Raw genomic sequence first — 20,725 nt, 5'->3', positions numbered from 1 at the left:
TAACAGTCTTCTCTCTCCTCTCTCTCTCAGGTCAAGTCCACAGGGCAGGATGTATTCAATCAGGTGTCTGAGCTCCTTGGAATTAAAGAGCTGCACTTCTTTGGCCTGACCGTGGTGAAGGGTAAGTTGTAGCTTCTACACAGGCCAAAACCAGCCCTAACCCAGGACACATACTCATACAGTGCCTCATAGTAGGAGTGATGTCCTGAGATCAGTTTACATTATACATCATAGTAAATTAGATTATATGGACGGGGGGGGACCTGATCCTAGATCAGCACTCCTCCTGAGACGCTTTATGAATGTGGACCCACACACTGTAGTACACGCACACTGTAGTACACACGCACACTGTAGTACACACACACACTACACTGTAGTACACACACACACTACACTGTAGTACACACACACACACACACTGTAGTACACACACACACACTACACTGTAGTACACACACACACACACTACACTGTAGTACACACACACATGCACACTGTAGTACACACACACCCACACACTGTAGTACACGCACACTGTAGTACACACACACTGTAGTACACACACACACACACATGCACACTGTAGTACACACACACTACACTGTAGTACACACACACATGCACACTGTAGTACACACCCACATGCACACTGTAGTACACACCCACATGCACACTGTAGTACACACCCACATGCACACTGTAGTACACACACACATGCACACTGTAGTACACTCACACATGCACACTGTAGTACACTCACACATGCACACTGTAGTACACACACACATGCACACTGTAGTACACACACACACTACACTGTAGTACACACACACACACACTGTAGTACACACACACACACACACACACACATGCACACTGTAGTACACACACACTACACTGTAGTACACACACACTACACTGTAGTACACTCACACATGCACACTGTAGTACACACCCACATGCACACTGTAGTACACTCACACATGCACACTGTAGTACACTCACACATGCACACTGTAGTACACACCCACATGCACACTGTAGTACACTCACACATGCACACTGTAGTACACACCCACATGCACACTGTAGTACACACCCACATGCACACTGTAGTACACACCCACATGCACACTGTAGTACACTCACACATGCACACTGTAGTACACTCACACATGCACACTGTAGTACAAACACACATGCACACTGTAGTACACACCCACATGCACACTGTAGTACACTCACACATGCACACTGTAGTACACACCCACATGCACACTGTAGTACACTCACACATGCACACTGTAGTACAAACACACATGCACACTGTAGTACACTCACACACACACACACTGTAGTACAAACACACATGCACACTGTAGTACACACACACTGTAGCACACACACACTGTAGCACACACACACACACACACACACTGTAGTACACATACGCATGCACTCTGTAGTACACACACATACGCACGCACTCTGTAGTACACATTACACTGTAGTACACCCATACACACACGCACACTGTAGTACACCCATACACACACTACACTGTAGTACACCCATACACACTACAGTACACACCAACTACACTGTAGTACACGCGCACACACACACGCTACACTGTAGTACACACACACACAGTCACAAACACCCCAGTCACCAACACACACACGCTACACTGTAGTACACACACACACACACACACTACACTGTAGTACACACACACACACACACACACACTGCAGTACACACACACACGCTACACTGTAGTACACACACAGTCACCAACACCCCAGTCCTCCAGTCCTTGAGTCCTTCTACTAGCAGTCTGTTTACATAATAGAACTAAACAACTGGGTTCGTTGCCAGGGGTCACGGCAGAATACGATCAGAAGGGAATGTTGTCGTGTGTTTCTGCATTACTGAGATGTCTAGTCTTCTTTACCTTCAGACAAGTTCAATTCAAATGTCAGTCTCTTTCTTTCTCACTCTCCTTCCTGTTCTCTGTCTTTCTCTCTTTGTTCTGCCATGTTGAAATGTCTTGGTAATCTTGTGTGGCTCACCTCTTGAACAAGAGCTCTTTTGTTTTTGTGTGAGTGCCTGCGTGCCTGCGGTGGTGTGTGGGGGCCTTCCACCTCTCTGGTCTGGGTCTGCCCGGGATTCCAACAATATTAACTTCATTAAGCCAGGAATGTGGCCCTGCATTCCACCTCTTCACTGGAGGGAGGGATGAAGGGGTAGATGGAGGGGTAGATAGATGGAGATAAAGGGAGGATACGGGCGGGTGAAGAAGAGGTAGGGGGGGGGGGAGTGGTGACTGGCCAGGGAGTGTCGTTAAAACAAAACGAGTGAAAGGGAGGAGAGCAGAGAGTGATTTTAATGAAAAGAGAGATTGATGGATGGAGGAGTGAGTGAGTCATGTGGCCTGCCTGGTGAATGTGGTGAGGTCAGAAAGAGATGAGCCAGAAATGAAATGCTTATCGTATATAAAAATAAAGGCATTATGGATGAGGTGAAGACAGAAGTGAATAAGATGGATGTAATGGAACATGTTAGGTTGGAGCAGGGGTGTACCAGAGACAGGATGTTACAAACCCCAGTAGAACATGTTAGGTTGGAGCAGGGGTGTACCAGAGACAGGATGTTACAAACCCCAGTAGAACATGTTAGGTTGGAGCAGGGGTGTACCAGAGACAGGATGTTACACACCCCAGTAGAACATGTTAGGTTGGAGCAGGAGTGTACCAGAGACAGGATGTTACACACCCCAGTAGAACATGTTAGGTTGGAGCAGGGGTGTACCAGAGACAGGATGTTACACACCCCAGTAGAACATGTTAGGTTGGAGCAGGGGTGTACCAGAGACAGGATGTTACACACCCCAGTAGAACATGTTAGGTTGGAGCAGGGGTGTACCAGAGACAGGATGTTACACACCCCAGTAGAACATGTTAGGTTGGAGCAGGGGTGTACCAGAGACAGGATGTTACACACCCCAGTAGAACATGTTAGGTTGGAGCAGGGGTGTACCAGAGACAGGATGTTACAAACCCCAGTAGAACATGTTAGGTTGGAGCAGGGGTGTACCAGAGACAGGATGATACACACCCCAGTAGAACATGTTAGGTTGGAGCAGGGGTGTACCAGAGACAGGATGATACAAACCCCAGTAGAACATGTTAGGTTGGAGCAGGGGTGTACCAGAGACAGGATGTTACACACCTCAGTAGAACATGTTAGGTTGGAGCAGGGGTGTACCAGAGACATGATGATACACACCTCAGTAGAACATGTTAGGTTGGAGCAGGGGTGTACCAGAGACAGGATGATACAAACCCCAGTAGAACATGTTAGGTTGGAGCAGGGGTGTACCAGAGACAGGATGTTACACACCTCAGTAGAACATGTTAGGTTGGAGCAGGGGTGTACCAGAGACAGGATGTTACAAACCCCAGTAGAACATGTTAGGTTGGAGCAGGGGTGTACCAGAGACAGGATGATACAAACCCCAGTAGAACATGTTAGGTTGGAGCAGGGGTGTACCAGAGACAGGATGTTACAAACCCCAGTAGAACATGTTAGGTTGGAGCAGGGGTGTACCAGAGACAGGATGATACAAACCCCAGTAGAACATGTTAGGTTGGAGCAGGGGTGTACCAGAGACAGGATGTTACACACCTCAGTAGAACATGTTAGGTTGGAGCAGGGGTGTACCAGAGACATGATGATACACACCTCAGTAGAACATGTTAGGTTGGAGCAGGGGTGTACCAGAGACAGGATGATACAAACCCCAGTAGAACATGTTAGGTTGGAGCAGGGGTGTACCAGAGACAGGATGTTACACACCTCAGTAGAACATGTTAGGTTGGAGCAGGGGTGTACCAGAGACAGGATGTTACAAACCCCAGTAGAACATGTTAGGTTGGAGCAGGGGTGTACCAGAGACAGGATGATACAAACCCCAGTAGAACATGTTAGGTTGGAGCAGGGGTGTACCAGAGACAGGATGTTACACACCTCAGTAGAACATGTTAGGTTGGAGCAGGGGTGTACCAGAGACAGGATGTTACAAACCCCAGTAGAACATGTTAGGTTGGAGCAGGGGTGTACCAGAGACAGGATGATACAAACCCCAGTAGAACATGTTAGGTTGGAGCAGGGGTGTACCAGAGACAGGATGTTACAAACCCCAGTAGAACATGTTAGGTTGGAGCAGGGGTGTACCAGAGACAGGATGATACAAACCCCAGTAGAACATGTTAGGTTGGAGCAGGGGTGTACCAGAGACAGGATGTTACAAACCCCAGTAGAACATGTTAGGTTGGAGCAGGGGTGTACCAGAGACAGGATGATACAAACCCCAGTAGAACATGTTAGGTTGGAGCAGGGGTGTACCAGAGACAGGATGTTACAAACCCCAGTAGAACATGTTAGGTTGGAGCAGGGGTGTACCAGAGACAGGATGATACAAACCCCAGTAGAACATGTTAGGTTGGAGCAGGGGTGTACCAGAGACAGGATGATACAAAACCCCAGTAGAACATGTTAGGTTGGAGCAGGGGTATACCAGAGACAGGATGTTACACACCCCAGTAGAACATGTTAGGTTGGAGCAGGGGTGTACCAGAGACAGGATGTTACACACCCCAGTAGAACATGTTAGGTTGGAGCAGGGGTGTACCAGAGACAGGATGTTACACACCCCAGTAGAACATGTTAGGTTGGAGCAGGGGTGTACCAGAGACAGGATGTTACACACCCCAGTAGAACATGTTAGGTTGGAGCAGGGGTGTACCAGAGACAGGATGTTACACACCCCAGTAGAACATGTTAGGTTGGAGCAGGGGTGTACCAGAGACAGGATGTTACACACCCCAGTAGAACATGTTAGGTTGGAGCAGGGGTGTACCAGAGACAGGATGTTACACACCCCAGTAGAACATGTTAGGTTGGAGCAGGGGTGTACCAGAGACAGGATGTTACACACCCCAGTAGAACATGTTAGGTTGGAGCAGGGGTGTACCAGAGACAGGATGTTACACACCCCAGTAGAACATGTTAGGTTGGAGCAGGGGTGTACCAGAGACAGGATGTTACACACCCCAGTAGAACATGTTAGGTTGGAGCAGGGGTGTACCAGAGACAGGAGGATACAAACCCCAGTAGAACATGTTAGGTTGGAGCAGGGGTGTACCAGAGACAGGATGTTACAAACCCCAGTAGAACATGTTAGGTTGGAGCAGGGGTGTACCAGAGACAGGAGGATACAAACCCCAGTAGAACATGTTAGGTTGGAGCAGGGGTGTACCAGAGACAGGAGGATACAAACCCCAGTAGAACATGTTAGGTTGGAGCAGGGGTGTACCAGAGACAGGATGATACAAACCCCAGTAGAACATGTTAGGTTGGAGCAGGGGTGTACCAGAGACAGGATGATACAAACCCCAGTAGAACATGTTAGGTTGGAGCAGGGGTGTACCAGAGACAGGATGTTACAAACCCCAGTAGAACATGTTAGGTTGGAGCAGGGGTGTACCAGAGACAGGAGGATACAAACCCCAGTAGAACATGTTAGGTTGGAGCAGGGGTGTACCAGAGACAGGATGATACAAACCCCAGTAGAACATGTTAGGTTGGAGCAGGGGTGTACCAGAGACAGGATGTTACACACCTCAGTAGAACATGTTAGGTTGGAGCAGGGGTGTACCAGAGACAGGATGATACAAACCCCAGTAGAACATGTTAGGTTGGAGCAGGGGTGTACCAGAGACAGGATGTTACAAACCCCAGTAGAACATGTTAGGTTGGAGCAGGGGTGTACCAGAGACAGGATGATACAAACCCCAGTAGAACATGTTAGGTTGGAGCAGGGGTGTACCAGAGACAGGATGTTACAAACCCCAGTAGAACATGTTAGGTTGGAGCAGGGGTGTACCAGAGACAGGATGATACAAACCCCAGTAGAACATGTTAGGTTGGAGCAGGGGTGTACCAGAGACAGGATGATACAAACCCCAGTAGAACATGTTAGGTTGGAGCAGGGGTGTACCAGAGACAGGATGTTACACACCCCAGTAGAACATGTTAGGTTGGAGCAGGGGTGTACCAGAGACAGGATGTTACACACCCCAGTAGAACATGTTAGGTTGGAGCAGGGGTGTACCAGAGACAGGATGATACAAACCCCAGTAGAACATGTTAGGTTGGAGCAGGGGTGTACCAGAGACAGGATGTTACAAACCCCAGTAGAACATGTTAGGTTGGAGCAGGGGTGTACCAGAGACAGGATGATACAAACCCCAGTAGAACATGTTAGGTTGGAGCAGGGGTGTACCAGAGACAGGATGTTACACACCCCAGTAGAACATGTTAGGTTGGAGCAGGGGTGTACCAGAGACAGGATGATACAAACCCCAGTAGAACATGTTAGGTTGGAGCAGGGGTGTACCAGAGACAGGATGTTACAAACCCCAGTAGAACATGTTAGGTTGGAGCAGGGGTGTACCAGAGACAGGATGTTACACACCCCAGTAGAACATGTTAGGTTGGAGCAGGGGTGTACCAGAGACAGGATGTTACAAACCCCAGTAGAACATGTTAGGTTGGAGCAGGGGTGTACCAGAGACAGGATGTTACACACCCCAGTAGAACATGTTAGGTTGGAGCAGGGGTGTACCAGAGACAGGATGTTACACACCCCAGTAGAACATGTTAGGTTGGAGCAGGGGTGTACCAGAGACAGGATGCTACACACCCCAGTAGAACATGTTAGGTTGGAGCAGGGGTGTACCAGAGACAGGATGTTACAAACCCCAGTAGAACATGTTAGGTTGGAGCAGGGGTGTACCAGAGACAGGATGATACAAACCCCAGTAGAACATGTTAGGTTGGAGCAGGGGTGTACCATAGACAGGATGTTACACACCCCAGTAGAACATGTTAGGTTGGAACAGGGGTGTACCAGAGACAGGAGGATACAAACCCCAGTAGAACATGTTAGGTTGGAGCAGGGGTGTACCAGAGACAGGATGTTACAAACCCCAGTAGAACATGTTAGGTTGGAGCAGGGGTGTACCAGAGACAGGAGGATACACACCCCAGTAGAACATGTTAGGTTGGAGCAGGGGTGTACCAGAGACAGGATGTTACACACCCCAGTAGAACATGTTAGGTTGGAACAGGGGTGTACCAGAGACAGGAGGATACAAACCCCAGTAGAACATGTTAGGTTGGAGCAGGGGTGTACCAGAGACAGGATGTTACAAACCCCAGTAGAACATGTTAGGTTGGAGCAGGGGTGTACCAGAGACAGGATGATACAAACCCCAGTAGAACATGTTAGGTTGGAGCAGGGGTGTACCAGAGACAGGACGAAACAATCCCCAGTGGATGATTTGGTGATTTGTATCTAACACATTGATACAGCCCCCCCCCCCCCTTTATCACTTTCCTCACAGCTGCAACCATCTTATCAGTCCAACTGTTGAAAGAAAACACATTGAGATCATTTGTGATGAAAGGAGATAAATGTCATTATTTTGTTTTTGTTTTGTATTCCTTAAGAACAAAGAGCTATTAGAATGAGGATTAAACATACAAGGTGATTCATTATTAACACTCCATTTGAAGGGTACGTAAATAAGTACTTCATAACACATTCCTAAGCATACATAATGCATTCATAAGCATACATAACGCATTCATAAGCATACATAATGCATTCATAAGCATACATAACGCATTCATAACACATTCATAAGCATACATAACACATTCATAAGAAGTACATAAGCGTTTCATAAATATCCATGGTTTTTGTAGTCCGGTTTACTCTGCAGGCCTAGCGAGCCAACAATCAATAGTGTTACTTTCTTCCTGAGCCGGTATGCTAGCAGAGCCTATAAGCAAACAGGCATATTAGCATTAGCATAGCTGTCAACAGGCATGTATTAGCATTAGCATAGCTGTCAACACAACAGTTGTGTCGTTTGCCTGCTGGTTGCATTGACCACACCAATGGAAGAACAAGTGTTTTCTTTCTTTCTTTACTCTAATGTCATTGTTAGGCAGATTTTACGCATGAGTTAATTATTCTTTTGTTTGACTGAGGGTCTCCTGTTTTACCTCAGACAATGAGCACATCTTTCTGGACATGGAAGATAAGCTGACCAAGTATTTCCCTAAGGAATGGAAGCAAGATTCAGGGAAGGTAAGAGTGCTCCAATAATTTACTTATTGATGTATTCTGACATGGATTGTTTCTGGCATGTATCAGAACACACACCTCCCTCGTTAACCCACCAGCTCACTGCAGCCCACTGCCCTGTATCTAGCTGTGTATTGTTCTTAACATGACAAATAGTTCATGCTATGCCTTTACATTGCATTACCAGGCCCATTCGTTCACCCGTGGTTGTGTTGTGTCCCGTCTTCTATTATAAAGATGTCCAACACTGGCATCACTGTGTTGTTTCATCATGGTTGTGTTGTTTCACCCATGGTTGTGTTGTTTCATCATGGTTGTGTTTCATCATGGTTGTGTTTCATCATGGTTGTGTTGTTTCACCCATGGTTGTGTTGTTTCACCCATGGTTGTGTTGTGTCCCGTCTTCTATTATAAAGATGTCCAGCACTGGCATCACTGTGTTGTGTTTCACCATGGTTGTGTTGTGTTTCACCATGGTTGTGTTGTGTTTCATCATGGTTGTGTTGTATTTCATCATGGTTGTGTTGTGTTTCATCATGGTTGTGTTGTGTTTCATCATGGTTGTGTTGTGTTTCATCATGGTTGTGTTGTGTTTCATCATGGTTGTGTTTCATCTTGGTTGTGTTGTGTTTCATCATGGTTGTGTTGTGTTTCATCATGGTTGTGTTGTGTTTCACCATGGTTGTGTTGTGTTTCACCATGGTTGTGTTGTGTTTCACCATGGTTGTGTTGTGTTTCACCATGGTTGTGTTGTGTTTCATCATGGTTGTGTTGTGTTTCATCATGGTTGTGTTGTGTTTCATCATGGTTGTGTTGTGTTTCATCATGGTTGTGTTGTGTTTCACCATGGTTGTGTTGTTTCACCATGGTTGTGTTGTGTTTCACCATGGTTGTTTCACCATGGTTGTGGGGTGGGGTGTTTCACCATGGTTGTGGGGTGGGGTGTTTCACCATGGTTGTGGGGTGGGGTGTTTCACCATGGTTGTGGGGTGGGGTGTTTCACCATGGTTGTGGGGTGGGGTTTTCACCATGGTTGTGGGGTGGGGTGGAGTGTTTCACCATGGTTGTGGGGTGGGGTGTTTCACCATGTTTGTGGGGTGGGGTGTTTCACCATAGTTGTGGGGTGGGGTGTTTCACCATAGTTGTGTTGTGTTTCACCATGTTTGTGGGGTGGGGTCTTTCACCATGGTTGTGTTGTGTTTCACCATGGTTGTGGGGTGGGGTGTTTCACCATGGTTGTGGGGTGTTTCACCATGGTTGTGGGGTGGGGTGTTTCACCATGGTTGTGGGGTGGGGTGTTTCACCATGGTTGTGTTGGGGTGTTTCACCATGGTTGTGGGGTGGGGTGTTTCACCATGGTTGTGGGGTGGGGTGTTTCACCATGGTTGTGGGGTGGGGTGTTTCACCATGGTTGTGTTGGGGTGTTTCACCATGGTTGTGTTGGGGTGTTTCACCATGGTTGTGTTGGGGTGTTTCACCATGGTTGTGTTGGGGTGTTTCACCATGGTTGTGTTGGGGTGTTTCACCATGGTTGGGGGTGTTTTCACCATGGTTGTGGGGTGTTTCACCATGGTTGTGGGGTGTTTCACCATGGTTGTGTTGGGGTGTTTCACCATGGTTGTGTTGGGGTGTTTCACCATGGTTGTGTTGTTTCCTCAGGGGTTACAGAAGAGATCCCTCCCCCTGGTGCTCTGCCTCAAGGTGCAGTACTATGTGGAGAACGGCAGGCTCATCTGGTGAGGCTCCAAACAACATGCTTATTTCCTAATGCTCTGAACATACCATCATCCTTCAGACCCGTTGCTGGAACCGACAACAATGCACTCGAGGTCTCCCTCCAAAAATGAGGATTTAATATACCCAGCTCTGTATCTCATTAACTCCCTTTACCTCCTACAACTCCGTTGTAATTAAATCTAGTGCCCCTGCCTCTCTCTACCTCCCCCCCAGTGAGCGGAAGGCGAGGCGTCTGTACTTCTCTGACCTGAGGGAGAGGGTGTTACGTTCAGAGTGTCGTCAGCAGGAGGAGGTGTACTTGTGTTCTTTCTTTCAAACATTTTATTTTAGATTTCTTCATCGTATGACAATCACAAACATTCAAAAATACACAATAACACAATGAAATCCCATTTTCCAGGTGTACTTCCAGCTGGCTGGGTATGCTCTACAAGCTGACCTGGAGGATCATCCCCTACCTGGGAAGAACCAGGGAGGCACCCGCTACTTCCAACCCAAAGAGTACTTCCCTCCCTGGGTAAGTGTGAGAGTGTGTGGGGCCTGGGGAAGTCTACGTGTTGAGATACCATACATTTTCTTACATGTGGCCACTGCCATTCTCAGGAAATGGTTCTACAGCGATATTGTCTGAATGTGGTCTCTCTGTTTTTCTCTCTCAAGAAAATCTGTCTCTGTGTCTCTCTCTGTGTCTCTCTCTCTCTCAAGACAGTCAGTTGTCTGGTTTGCTTAATTTAAGGAATTTGAAATGATTCGTATAATTTACTTTTTATACTTAATTATATTTAAAACCAAAGACTTTTACTCAAGTAGTATTTTACTTGGTGACTTACTTTTACTTGAGTCATTTTCTATTAGGGTATCTTTACTTTTACTAAGTATGACAATTGGATACTTTCTCCACCGCTGATGGCGAGCTGCCAGTAGCTTGCAGCCCACCTATGAGTCGCTCGCCAATCAATTCTGAAAGTAATGTATATTTTCACGTGTTCCATGCAAACTGTTGTGAACATAAAGCTCCTGGCTACTATCCAATCAAAGCCACTTCGACATGATCCCATCCCTGGTTAGATGCTATTGGTTTGAAAAGCCAAACGTAACACAATATCTGGCAATTAATTTCCACCAATATTGCCTCTGTCTGTCTGTTTGGTGAAAACTCAGTATGTAGCCAGTAAGAGATGCTAATGATAACTGTCTTGTAGGCTTACCTGACAGATCTACACTACCGTTCAAAAGTTTGGGGTCACTTAGAAATGTCCTTGTTTTTGAAAGAAAAGCTTCTTTTTTTTTGTCCATTTTTTAAATAACATCAAATTGATCAGAAATACAGTATAGACATCGTTAATGTTGTAAATTATTATTGGGGCTGGAAACAGCACATTTTTTATGGAATATCTACATAGGCGTACAGAGGCCCATTATCAGAAACCATCACTCCTGTGTTCCAATGACACATTGTGTTAGCTAATCCAAGTTTATCATTTTAAAATTGATCATTCGAAAACCCTTTTGCAATTATGTTAGCACAGCTGAAAACTGTTGTGCTGACTTAAAGACGCAATAAAACTGGCCTTCTTTAGACTAGTTGAGTATCTGGAGCATCAGCATTTTCTGGGTTCGATTACAGGCTCAAAATGGCCAGAAACAAAGAACTTTCTTCTGAAATGGGAGAAAACCGAATTCTAGAAAATACAAAATATAATTTTATGAACATTATTTTACTAGGTATATTGGCAGAAAACACATCTCTTGCACATCACGGACCCTGGGAAGAGTTGCAGGGTAGAGGAGAGGAGAAGAATGTGCCTATTTGAAAGCTAGAAAAAAAGAGTAGCTCGCAACGTTATTTAATTTTTTTAAAGTAGCTCTCACGATAGAAAAGGTTGTAGACCGCTGTTCTACAGTAATATTGAACCAATGTGTGTTGTTCCCTCTTTCCATCTTCAGATTGTGGCGAAGCGTGGGGTGGACTACCTGCTCTGTCACGGTCCCAAGGTACACAAGGAGCTGTGGGGCATGACGCCACGTGATGCGGTTCTCCACTTCATCAAAGAGGCCTGTCGTCTCGAGGACGTCCCCGTCACCTTCTACAGGCTACAGAAGGTCAGTCAGAGATCTCAGCAGAGTGAAGCAATCATTCAAATGTCTTAAGACCCCAAAGACCAAACAGAGACAGGAGCTCAGTGGCCAGGAACATTTCCCAAAAAGGAAGATGCCTAGAGAGGAACTAGACTCAGGAGGGAGGTGTACCCTCTTCTTGCTGTACTGAATAATCCTTGTCCACAGCCCGCATTTATTAGGCTGAAGCAAGCAAAAGTTATTGTGTGTTTTCAAAATTAGCCAAAGCGTAAAACACTACACGTACACAAACAATCACTGAAATAGTTTCACATGGAATTTCAACATGTATGGCACAGAGCCGCTGCAGACAGACGTCTAAAGAGAGATATGGAGTTTCAACATGTATGGCACAGAGCCACTGCAGAGAGACGTCTAAACAGAGATATGGAGTTTCAACGTGTATGGCACAGAGCCGCTGCAGACAGATGTCTAAACAGAGATATGGAGTTTCAACGTGTATGGCACAGAGCCGCTGCAGACAGACGTTTAAACAGAGATATGGAGTTTCAACGTGTATGGCACAGAGCCACTGCTGACAGACGTCTAAACAAAGATATGGAGTTTCAACGTGTATGGCACAGAGCCACTGCTGACAGATGTCTAAACAGAGATATGGAGTTTCAACATGTATGGCACAGAGCCGCTGCAGACAGACGTTTAAACAGAGATATGGAGTTTGAACGTGTATGGCACAGAGCCGCTGCAGAGAGACGTCTAAACAGAGATATGGAGTTTCAACGTGTATGGCACAGAGCCACGTCTAAACATAGATATGGAGTTTCAACATGTATGGCACAGAGCCACGTCTAAACAGAGATATGGAGTTTCAACGTGTATGGCACAGAGCCACTGCTGACAGACGTCTAAACATAGATATGGAGTTTCAACATGTATGGCACAGAGCCACGTCTAAACAGAGATATGGAGTTTCAACGTGTATGGCACAGAGCCACTGCTGACAGACGTCTAAACAGAGATATGGAGTTTCAACGTGTATGGCACAGAGCCACTGCTGACAGACGTCTAAACAAAGATATGGAGTTTCAACGTGTATGGCACAGAACCGCTGCAGACAGACGTCTAAATAGAGATATGGAGTTTCAACGTGTATGGCACAGAGCCACTGCTGACAGACGTCTAAACAGAGATATGGAGTTTCAACGTGTATGGCACAGAGCCGCTGCAGACAGACGTCTAAACAGAGATATGGAGTTTCAACGTGTATGGCACAGAGCCGCTGCAGACAGACGTCTAAACAGAGATATGGAGTTTCAACGTGTATGGCACAGAGCCGCTGCAGACAGACGTCTAAACAGAGATATGGAGTTTCAACGTGTATGGCACAGAGCCGCTGCAGACAGACGTCTAAACAGAGATATGGAGTTTCAACGTGTATGGCACAGAGCCGCTGCAGACAGACGTCTAAACAGAGATATGGAGTTTCAACGTGTATGGCACAGAGCCGCTGCAGACAGACGTCTAAACATAGATATGGAGTTTCAACATGTATGGCACAGAGCCACGTCTAAACGGAGATATGGAGTTTCAACGTGTATGGCACAGAGCCGCTGCAGACAGACGTCTAAACAGAGATATGGAGTTTCAACGTGTATGGCACAGAGCCGCTGCAGACAGACGTCTAAACAGAGATATGGAGTTTCAACATGTATGGCACAGAGCCGCTGCAGACAGACGTCTAAACAGAGATATGGAGTTTCAACATGTATGGCACAGAGCCACTGCTGACAGACGTCTAAACAGAGATATTTGAATTGTTACTCTTAAAAGAATCTATCCAGTTGGCCTTATTGGGGGGGGGGGGGGTGTATTAGGTAACAGAGGCTGATACAGTACATCCATTTGCGTCTGCTTTTTCCGAGTCCAGCCCAATGTTAGCCTCCCAAATGGTACCCTATTCCCTGTATAGTGCACTACTTTAGACCAGAGCTGAATGGGTCCTGATCAAAAGGAGGGCACTAAATAGGGAGTAGGGTGACATTTGGGGTTCAGCAAATGTTCCCAGTGGAGGAGTGGAGGGGTTAGGCTGTGGGTTGGGGTTAGGCTGTGGGTTGGGGTTAATGTTATATGGCTGTGGGTTGGGGTTAGGCTGTGGGTTGGGGTTATGTGGCTGTGGGTTGGGGTTATGTGGCTGTGGGTTGGGGTTATATGGCTGTGGGTTGGGTTATATGGCTGTGGGTTGGGTTATATGGCTGTGGGTTGGGGTTATATGGCTGTGGGTTGGGGTTATATGGCTGTGGGTTGGGTTATATGGCTGTGGGTTGGGGTTAGGCTGTGGGTTGGGTTATATGGCTGTGGGTTGGGGTTATATGGCTGTGGGTTGGGGTTATGTGGCTGTGGGTTGGGGTTATGTGGCTGTGGGTTGGGGTTATAGGCTGTGGGTTGGGTTATATGGCTGTGGGTTGGGGTTATATGGCTGTGGGTTGGGGTTATATGGCTGTGGGTTGGGGTTATATGGCTGTGGGTTGGGGTTATATGGCTGTGGGTTGGGGTTATATGGCTGTGGGTTGGGTTATATGGCTGTGGGTTGGGGTTATGTGGCTGTGGGTTGGGGTTATGTGGCTGTGGGTTGGGTTATGTGGCTGTGGGTTGGGTTATGTGGCTGTGGGTTGGGTTATGTGGCTGTGGGTTGGGGTTATGTGGCTGTGGGTTGGGGTTATGTGGCTGTGGGTTGGGGTTATGTGGCTGTGGGTTGGGGTTATGTGGCTGTGGGTTGGGGTTATGTGGCTGTGGGTTGGGGTTATGTGGCTGTGGGTTGGGGTTATGTGGCTGTGGGTTGGGGTTATATGGCTGTGGGTTGGGGTTATGTGGCTGTGGGTTGGGGTTATATGGCTGTGGGTTGGGGTTATGTGGCTGTGGGTTGGGGTTATGTGGCTGTGGGTTGGGGTTATGTGGGTTGGGGTTATGTGGCTGTGGGTGGGGTTATATGGCTGTGGGTGGGGGTTATGTGGCTGTGGGTTGGGGTTATGTGGCTGTGGGTTGGGGTTATGTGGCTGTGGGTTGGGGTTATGTGGCTGTGGGTTGGGGTTATGTGGCTGTGGGTTGGGGTTATGTGGCTGTGGGTTGGGGTTATGTGGCTGTGGGTTGGGGTTATGTGGCTGTGGGTTGGGGTTATGTGGCTGTGGGTTGGGGTTATGTGGCTGTGGGTTGGGGTTATGTGGCTGTGGGTTGGGGTTATGTGGCTGTGGGTTGGGGTTATGTGGCTGTGGGTTGGGGTTATGTGGCTGTGGGTTGGGGTTATGTGGCTGTGGGTGGGGGTTATGTGGCTGTGGGTGGGGGTTATGTGGCTGTGGGTTGGGGTTATATGGCTGTGGGTTGGGGTTATATGGCTGTGGGTTGGGTTATATGGCTGTGGGTTGGGTTATATGGCTGTGGGTTGGGTTATATGGCTGTGGGTTGGGTTATATGGCTGTGGGTTGGGGTTATGTGGCTGTGGGTTGGGTTATATGGCTGTGGGTTGGGTTATATGGCTGTGGGTTGGGGTTATATGGCTGTGGGTTGGGTTATATGGCTGTGGGTTGGGTTATATGGCTGTGGGTTGGGGTTATGTGGCTGTGGGATTTCCTGTTATCTTGTTATCTTGGGGGGCTCAGATGTTTGACTGACACCTCATCCTTCATTCTCCTTCTTCAATCCTTCTGTCTCTCAGGACAAGAAAGAAGAGAGAGGCACAGCTCTGCTGGGGCTGACCCTCAGAGGAATGCAGCTTTATCAGGTGGGGGGGGGGTTAATGTTGCTGTGTTTGAGGATATGTGTCCCATCTGTCTACGTGTGTCAGTGTGTGTGGGGGGGGGGGGGGGGTTAATGTTGCTGTGTTTGAGGATATGTGTCCCATCTGTCTACGTGTGTCCCATCTGTGTGTGTGTCAGTGTGAACCTGCCTCCTCTCAAATCATCCACCCTCCTCCTCCTACTATGCCCTCTACATCAACCATGTGAGGAATGTGTAGGTTATCCAGAAACAGCAGTAAAACATTGCATGGTTTGAGTCCAAATGGCACCCTATTCCCTATATAGTGCACTACTTTTGACTAGAGCCTTATAGGTAGTAGTGCACAATGTAGGGAATAGGGTGCCATTTAGGACAATCCCATGGGCTGGGGGCCATCCCACCTCAGCCTTTTGATTTGTCCGTCAGAGGCCATCTGGGAGGATTAGACACACACACACACACACACACACACACACACACACACACTCTTGGAGGATTAGTTAGGGGTCTGGGGTCCGTAGTGATTTAGGGGGGTTGAGGTGATTACATACCCAGTAGACTGGTGAGGTGAGTTGAGGTGAGGTGGTATGAGGTTGTGTGAGGTGGTATGAGGTGAGGTGAGAGACTGTGAGGACCTATCAGGCCTCTTGGTCTAAGCAAGGTCCAGATGGCCCACTGAAAAAGGAGAGAAACACATGTTGGATTGTACATCTTCCTGTCAAGCCAAACCTGTAATGTTTTCTTTAAAACTGTATTACATGATACAATCTGGACTTGTGAATAAAGTATGAATCTCTCCATATGCTCACGAAGACCAGCCCTTTGACACCACAGAAGCTCACTATTTGGCAAAACACCCAAAAGATGATTTTGACCCAATGAGTTTGGTTCATACTTTAAAACTGTTTATTAATGATTTATTACATATGAACTAATGATTCACTGTCCATATAAGCTACTAATAAACCCTTCAATGGAAGTGTAACCAATGTCTTTGTAATGTGTGTGTCATTTCCTCAGGAGGCGGATAACATCCGCCAGCTTCTCTATGACTTCCCCTGGTCCAACGTGGGACGACTCACCTTCCTGGTACCCTCCACTTTATATTAACATATGTAAAGTGACTTCCTGTACAGTGAGTGCATGCATTGTTAGTGGAGGTGTATGTGATCCCGGTGGGAATTGAACCCACAGCCTTGGCCTTACTAACGCCATGCTCTTATCTACCCATTGTCTTTTAAATGAAGTGGTATTAGAATGATTATTTAATGAGGGTTTTAATTACACTGAGCTGTGTAGGATTCCACCATGTCCTCCCGTCCTCAGGGTTACATTTTACATTGACATTTTAGTCATTTAGTAGACACTCTTATCCAGAGCAACTTACATGAGCAATTAGGGTTAAGTCCCTTGCTCAAGGGCACAGACAGATTTTTCACCTAGTCAGCTTGGGGATTCAAACCAGCAACCTTTCGGTCACTGGCCCAATGCTCTTAACCGCTAGGCTACCTGCTCTTAACCGCTAGGCTACCTGCTCTTAACCGCTAGGCTACCTGCCGCCTAGTGTTCTTACTCAATCTACCTGGTCAAATAAATGAATAAATAATGATGTCATCATGTTGCCCTCCCTTCTCCTGTTCCTTCAGGGGAAGAAGTTTGAGATCCAGCCAGATGGTCTGCCGTCGGCCAGGAAGCTGGTCTACTACACTGGGTCTCCGTTCCGCTCGCGCCACCTCCTCCTGCACCTCAGCAACAGCCACCGACTCTACCTCAGTCTCCAGCCTGCCCTCAAACACCTCCGACAGCTGGAGGACAGCGAGGGTGAGTGGGGAGGGAGGGAGAGAGGAGGGGAGGGTAATGTGTTTCAGAGTGATTAGAGATGAGGTCTAATGGTTATCTATGGAGTAACACCATAACTAATGGTTATCTATGGAGTAACACCATAACTAATGGTTATCTATGAAGTAACATGATAACTAATGTTCTTGATTGCATTTACATTTTAATCTGTTTGAAGCCAAATTTCCAGTGTTTCTCCTCTCTACTCCTCTCCTCTATTCCCCTCTTCTTCTCCTCTATTCTCCTCCCCTCTATTCTCCTCTATTCTCTCCTCTCCTCTCTTCTCCTCTACTCCTCTCCTCTATTCTCCTCTACTCCTCTCCTCTATTCTCCTCCCCTCTCTTCTCCTCTATTCTCTCCTCCCCTCTCTTCTCCTCTATTCTCCTCCCTCTCTTCTTCTCCTCTATTCTCCTCCCTCTCTTCTTCTCCTCTATTCTCTCCTCTCCTCTATTCTCCTCCTCTATTCTCTCCTCTCCTATATTCTCCTCCCCTCTTTTCTCTCCTCTCCTCTATTCTCCTCCCCTCTCTTCTATTCTCTCCTCCTCTATTCTCCTCCCCCCTCTTCTCTCCTCTCCTCCCCTCTCTTCTCCTCCCCTCTCTTCTCCTCTATTCTCTCCTCTCCTCTCTTCTCCTCCCCTCTCTTCTCCTCTATTCTCTCCTCCCCTCTTCTCCTCCCCTCTCTTCTCCTCTATTCTCTCCTTCTCCTCCCCTCTTCTCCTCTTCTCTCCTCCCCTCTTCTCCTCCCCTCTCTTCTTCTCCTCTATTCTCTCCTCTCCTCTATTCTCTCCTCTCCTCTATTCTCCTCCTCTCCTCTATTCTCCTCTATTCTCTCCTCCCCTCTTCTCCTCCCCTCTCTTATTCTCCTCTATTCTTCTCCTCTATTCTCTCCTCTCCTCTATTCTCCTCCCCTCTCTTCTCCTCTATTCTCTCCTCTCCTCTATTCTCCTCTCCTCTATTCTCCTCCCCTCTCTTCTCCTCCCCTCTCTTCTATTCTCTCCTCTCCTCTGTGAATGAATGGCTTAATTTGAACATCCTCCTCCCCTCCGGTCCTCCTCCCCTCTCTGTCCCCCTCCAGAGAAGAAGCGCTACAGGGAGTCGTACATCAGTGATGACCTGGATGTAGACCCTCCAGGGGGCAGCGAGGGGGGCAGCCCCGGCTTGTCCCGACACTCTACCTCCAGCTCGGGCATCGAGGCAGACCGCGATGCGACACGGCAACACAGCAGCATCTCCATGGAGATGGCGTCCATGGAGGAGGAGACTGGGCTGAGGAAGAGGATGGAGAAGTGTTTCAGTTCGGCGGCGAGTCACGGGAGTTCTCACACTTCGGGCGTGGACACGGGCAGCAAAGCACGCACTGATGAAGAGGAGTGGCAGGAGGAAGGTGAGAGAGGAGGTTAGAGTTTAAGGTATCAGTCGAAGTGTGTGTGTGTGTGTGTGTGTGTGTGTGTGTGTGTGTGTGTGTGTGTGTGTGTGTGTGAGAGAGAGACGGACAGAAAGTGGCAGTCTGATAGTGTGTATCTGATGCAGCTTGATCCAATATCTTAGGTCAGGCAACCTTACTCCTACGCAATGTATGGTGTCCATCCACTCTACCTGGAGTGGGTGACAATAAGCTTTTGTGATGAAATTTAACTTCCTTGTGTTATGAAATACATTTGACCACGACAAATATGATTCTTCGTGTTCTGAATCGTTCAGTGGGGTCTTTCTCTGACGTATCATTCATATTATTAACATTATACCCAACCAGTTGGATTTCATGACCTAATATATCTGAAAATAAGCAGAGCGGTGCAGAGCGGTGCAGAGCGGTGCAAGAGCGGTGACAGAGCGTTGACAGAGCGGTTCAGAGCGTTGACAGAGCGTTGACAGAGCGGTTCAGAGCGGTTCAGAGCGTTGACAGAGCGGTGCAGAGCAGTGCAGCTTTCTCGGCTGCGACTTTTTGAGGATTTTACGTTGTGGTTGTCTACAAAGTTGTTTCTTGCAGGTCACGAAAAGCAAAATTAACATCATGAGCTGAAATAAATGTTCCTTTGACGTTTCAGAGATACGTTTGTTTTTCTGATAAATCTTCGAAAAAGAACAGGAACTTCACATTTAATATGAACAGTGTATAGTAAAATATGCAAATACTAAATGTCATGTCTCAAAATTGATATCTATCTTACCTCTATATTATTTTATGTCCTCTGGATTTGAGAAGAAAAATTACAAGTTCAACGGTGAGCCTGTCTGTCTGTAGAGTTGAACGGTGAGCCTGTCTGTCTGTAGAGTTGAACGGTGAGCCTGTCTGTCTGTAGAGTTGAACGGTGAGCCTGTCTGTAGAGTTGAACGGTGAGCCTGTCTGTCTGTAGAGTTGAACGGTGAGCCTGTCTGTCTGTAGAGTTGAACGGTGAGCCTGTCTGTCTGTAGAGTTGAACGGTGAGCCTGTCTGTCTGTAGAGTTGAACGGTGAGCCTGTCTGTCTGTAGAGTTGAACGGTGAGCCTGTCTGTCTGTAGAGTTGAACGGTGAGCCTGTCTGTCTGTAGAGTTGAACGGTGAGCCTGTCTGTCTGTAGAGCTGAACGGTATGGCTGTCTGTCTGTAGAGCTGAACGGTATGGCTGTCTGTCTGTAGAGTTGAACGGTGAGCCTGTCTGTCTGTAGAGCTGAACGGTATGGCTGTCTGTCTGTAGAGCTGAACGGTATGGCTGTCTGTCTGTAGAGCTGAACGGTATGGCTGTCTGTCTGTAGAGCTGAACGGTATGGCTGTCTGTCTGTAGAGTTGAACGGTATGGCTGTCTGTCTGTAGAGTTCAACGGTATGGCTGTCTGTCTGTAGAGTTCAACGGTATGGCTGTCTGTCTGTAGAGTTGAACGGTATGGCTGTCTGTCTGTAGAGTTCAACGGTATGGCTGTCTGTCTGTAGAGTTCAACGGTATGGCTGTCTGTCTGTAGAGTTCAACGGTATGGCTGTCAGTGGGCCTTAATTCTGACACGATGCTATTCTCCTGATTTATGACCACGTTTTCTTCTCTGGCCTCCATTGATTTAGTCGCCCTGATCTTGACCATCCTACAAGGGTAAAAACTCCAA

At 47.4% G+C, this 20,725-nt stretch overlaps 1 protein-coding gene across 3 annotated transcripts in view; it reads left to right on the top strand.

Moving 5' to 3' along the window:
• LOC139571510 (FERM domain-containing protein 6) overlaps positions 1 to 20,725 on the top strand; it is a 36,978-nt gene that overhangs the window by 11,152 nt on the left and 5,101 nt on the right. For all 3 annotated transcript variants that reach the window (XM_071394447.1, XM_071394448.1, XM_071394446.1), the window contains exons 3-12: positions 31 to 121; positions 8,148 to 8,227; positions 9,884 to 9,960; positions 10,175 to 10,253; positions 10,362 to 10,478; positions 11,909 to 12,064; positions 15,750 to 15,815; positions 16,832 to 16,900; positions 17,458 to 17,632; positions 18,726 to 19,034. In XM_071394447.1, the coding sequence (XP_071250548.1) occupies positions 31 to 121; positions 8,148 to 8,227; positions 9,884 to 9,960; positions 10,175 to 10,253; positions 10,362 to 10,478; positions 11,909 to 12,064; positions 15,750 to 15,815; positions 16,832 to 16,900; positions 17,458 to 17,632; positions 18,726 to 19,034 (1,219 nt within the window). The remainder of the gene's footprint in view (positions 1 to 30; positions 122 to 8,147; positions 8,228 to 9,883; positions 9,961 to 10,174; positions 10,254 to 10,361; positions 10,479 to 11,908; positions 12,065 to 15,749; positions 15,816 to 16,831; positions 16,901 to 17,457; positions 17,633 to 18,725; positions 19,035 to 20,725) is intronic.

This window comes from Salvelinus alpinus, chromosome 3 (genome assembly GCF_045679555.1).
Source record: "Salvelinus alpinus chromosome 3, SLU_Salpinus.1, whole genome shotgun sequence".
In the NCBI taxonomy this organism is placed as follows: Eukaryota; Metazoa; Chordata; class Actinopteri; order Salmoniformes; family Salmonidae; genus Salvelinus; species Salvelinus alpinus.
This window is presented reverse-complemented; position numbering and strand designations above follow the sequence as displayed.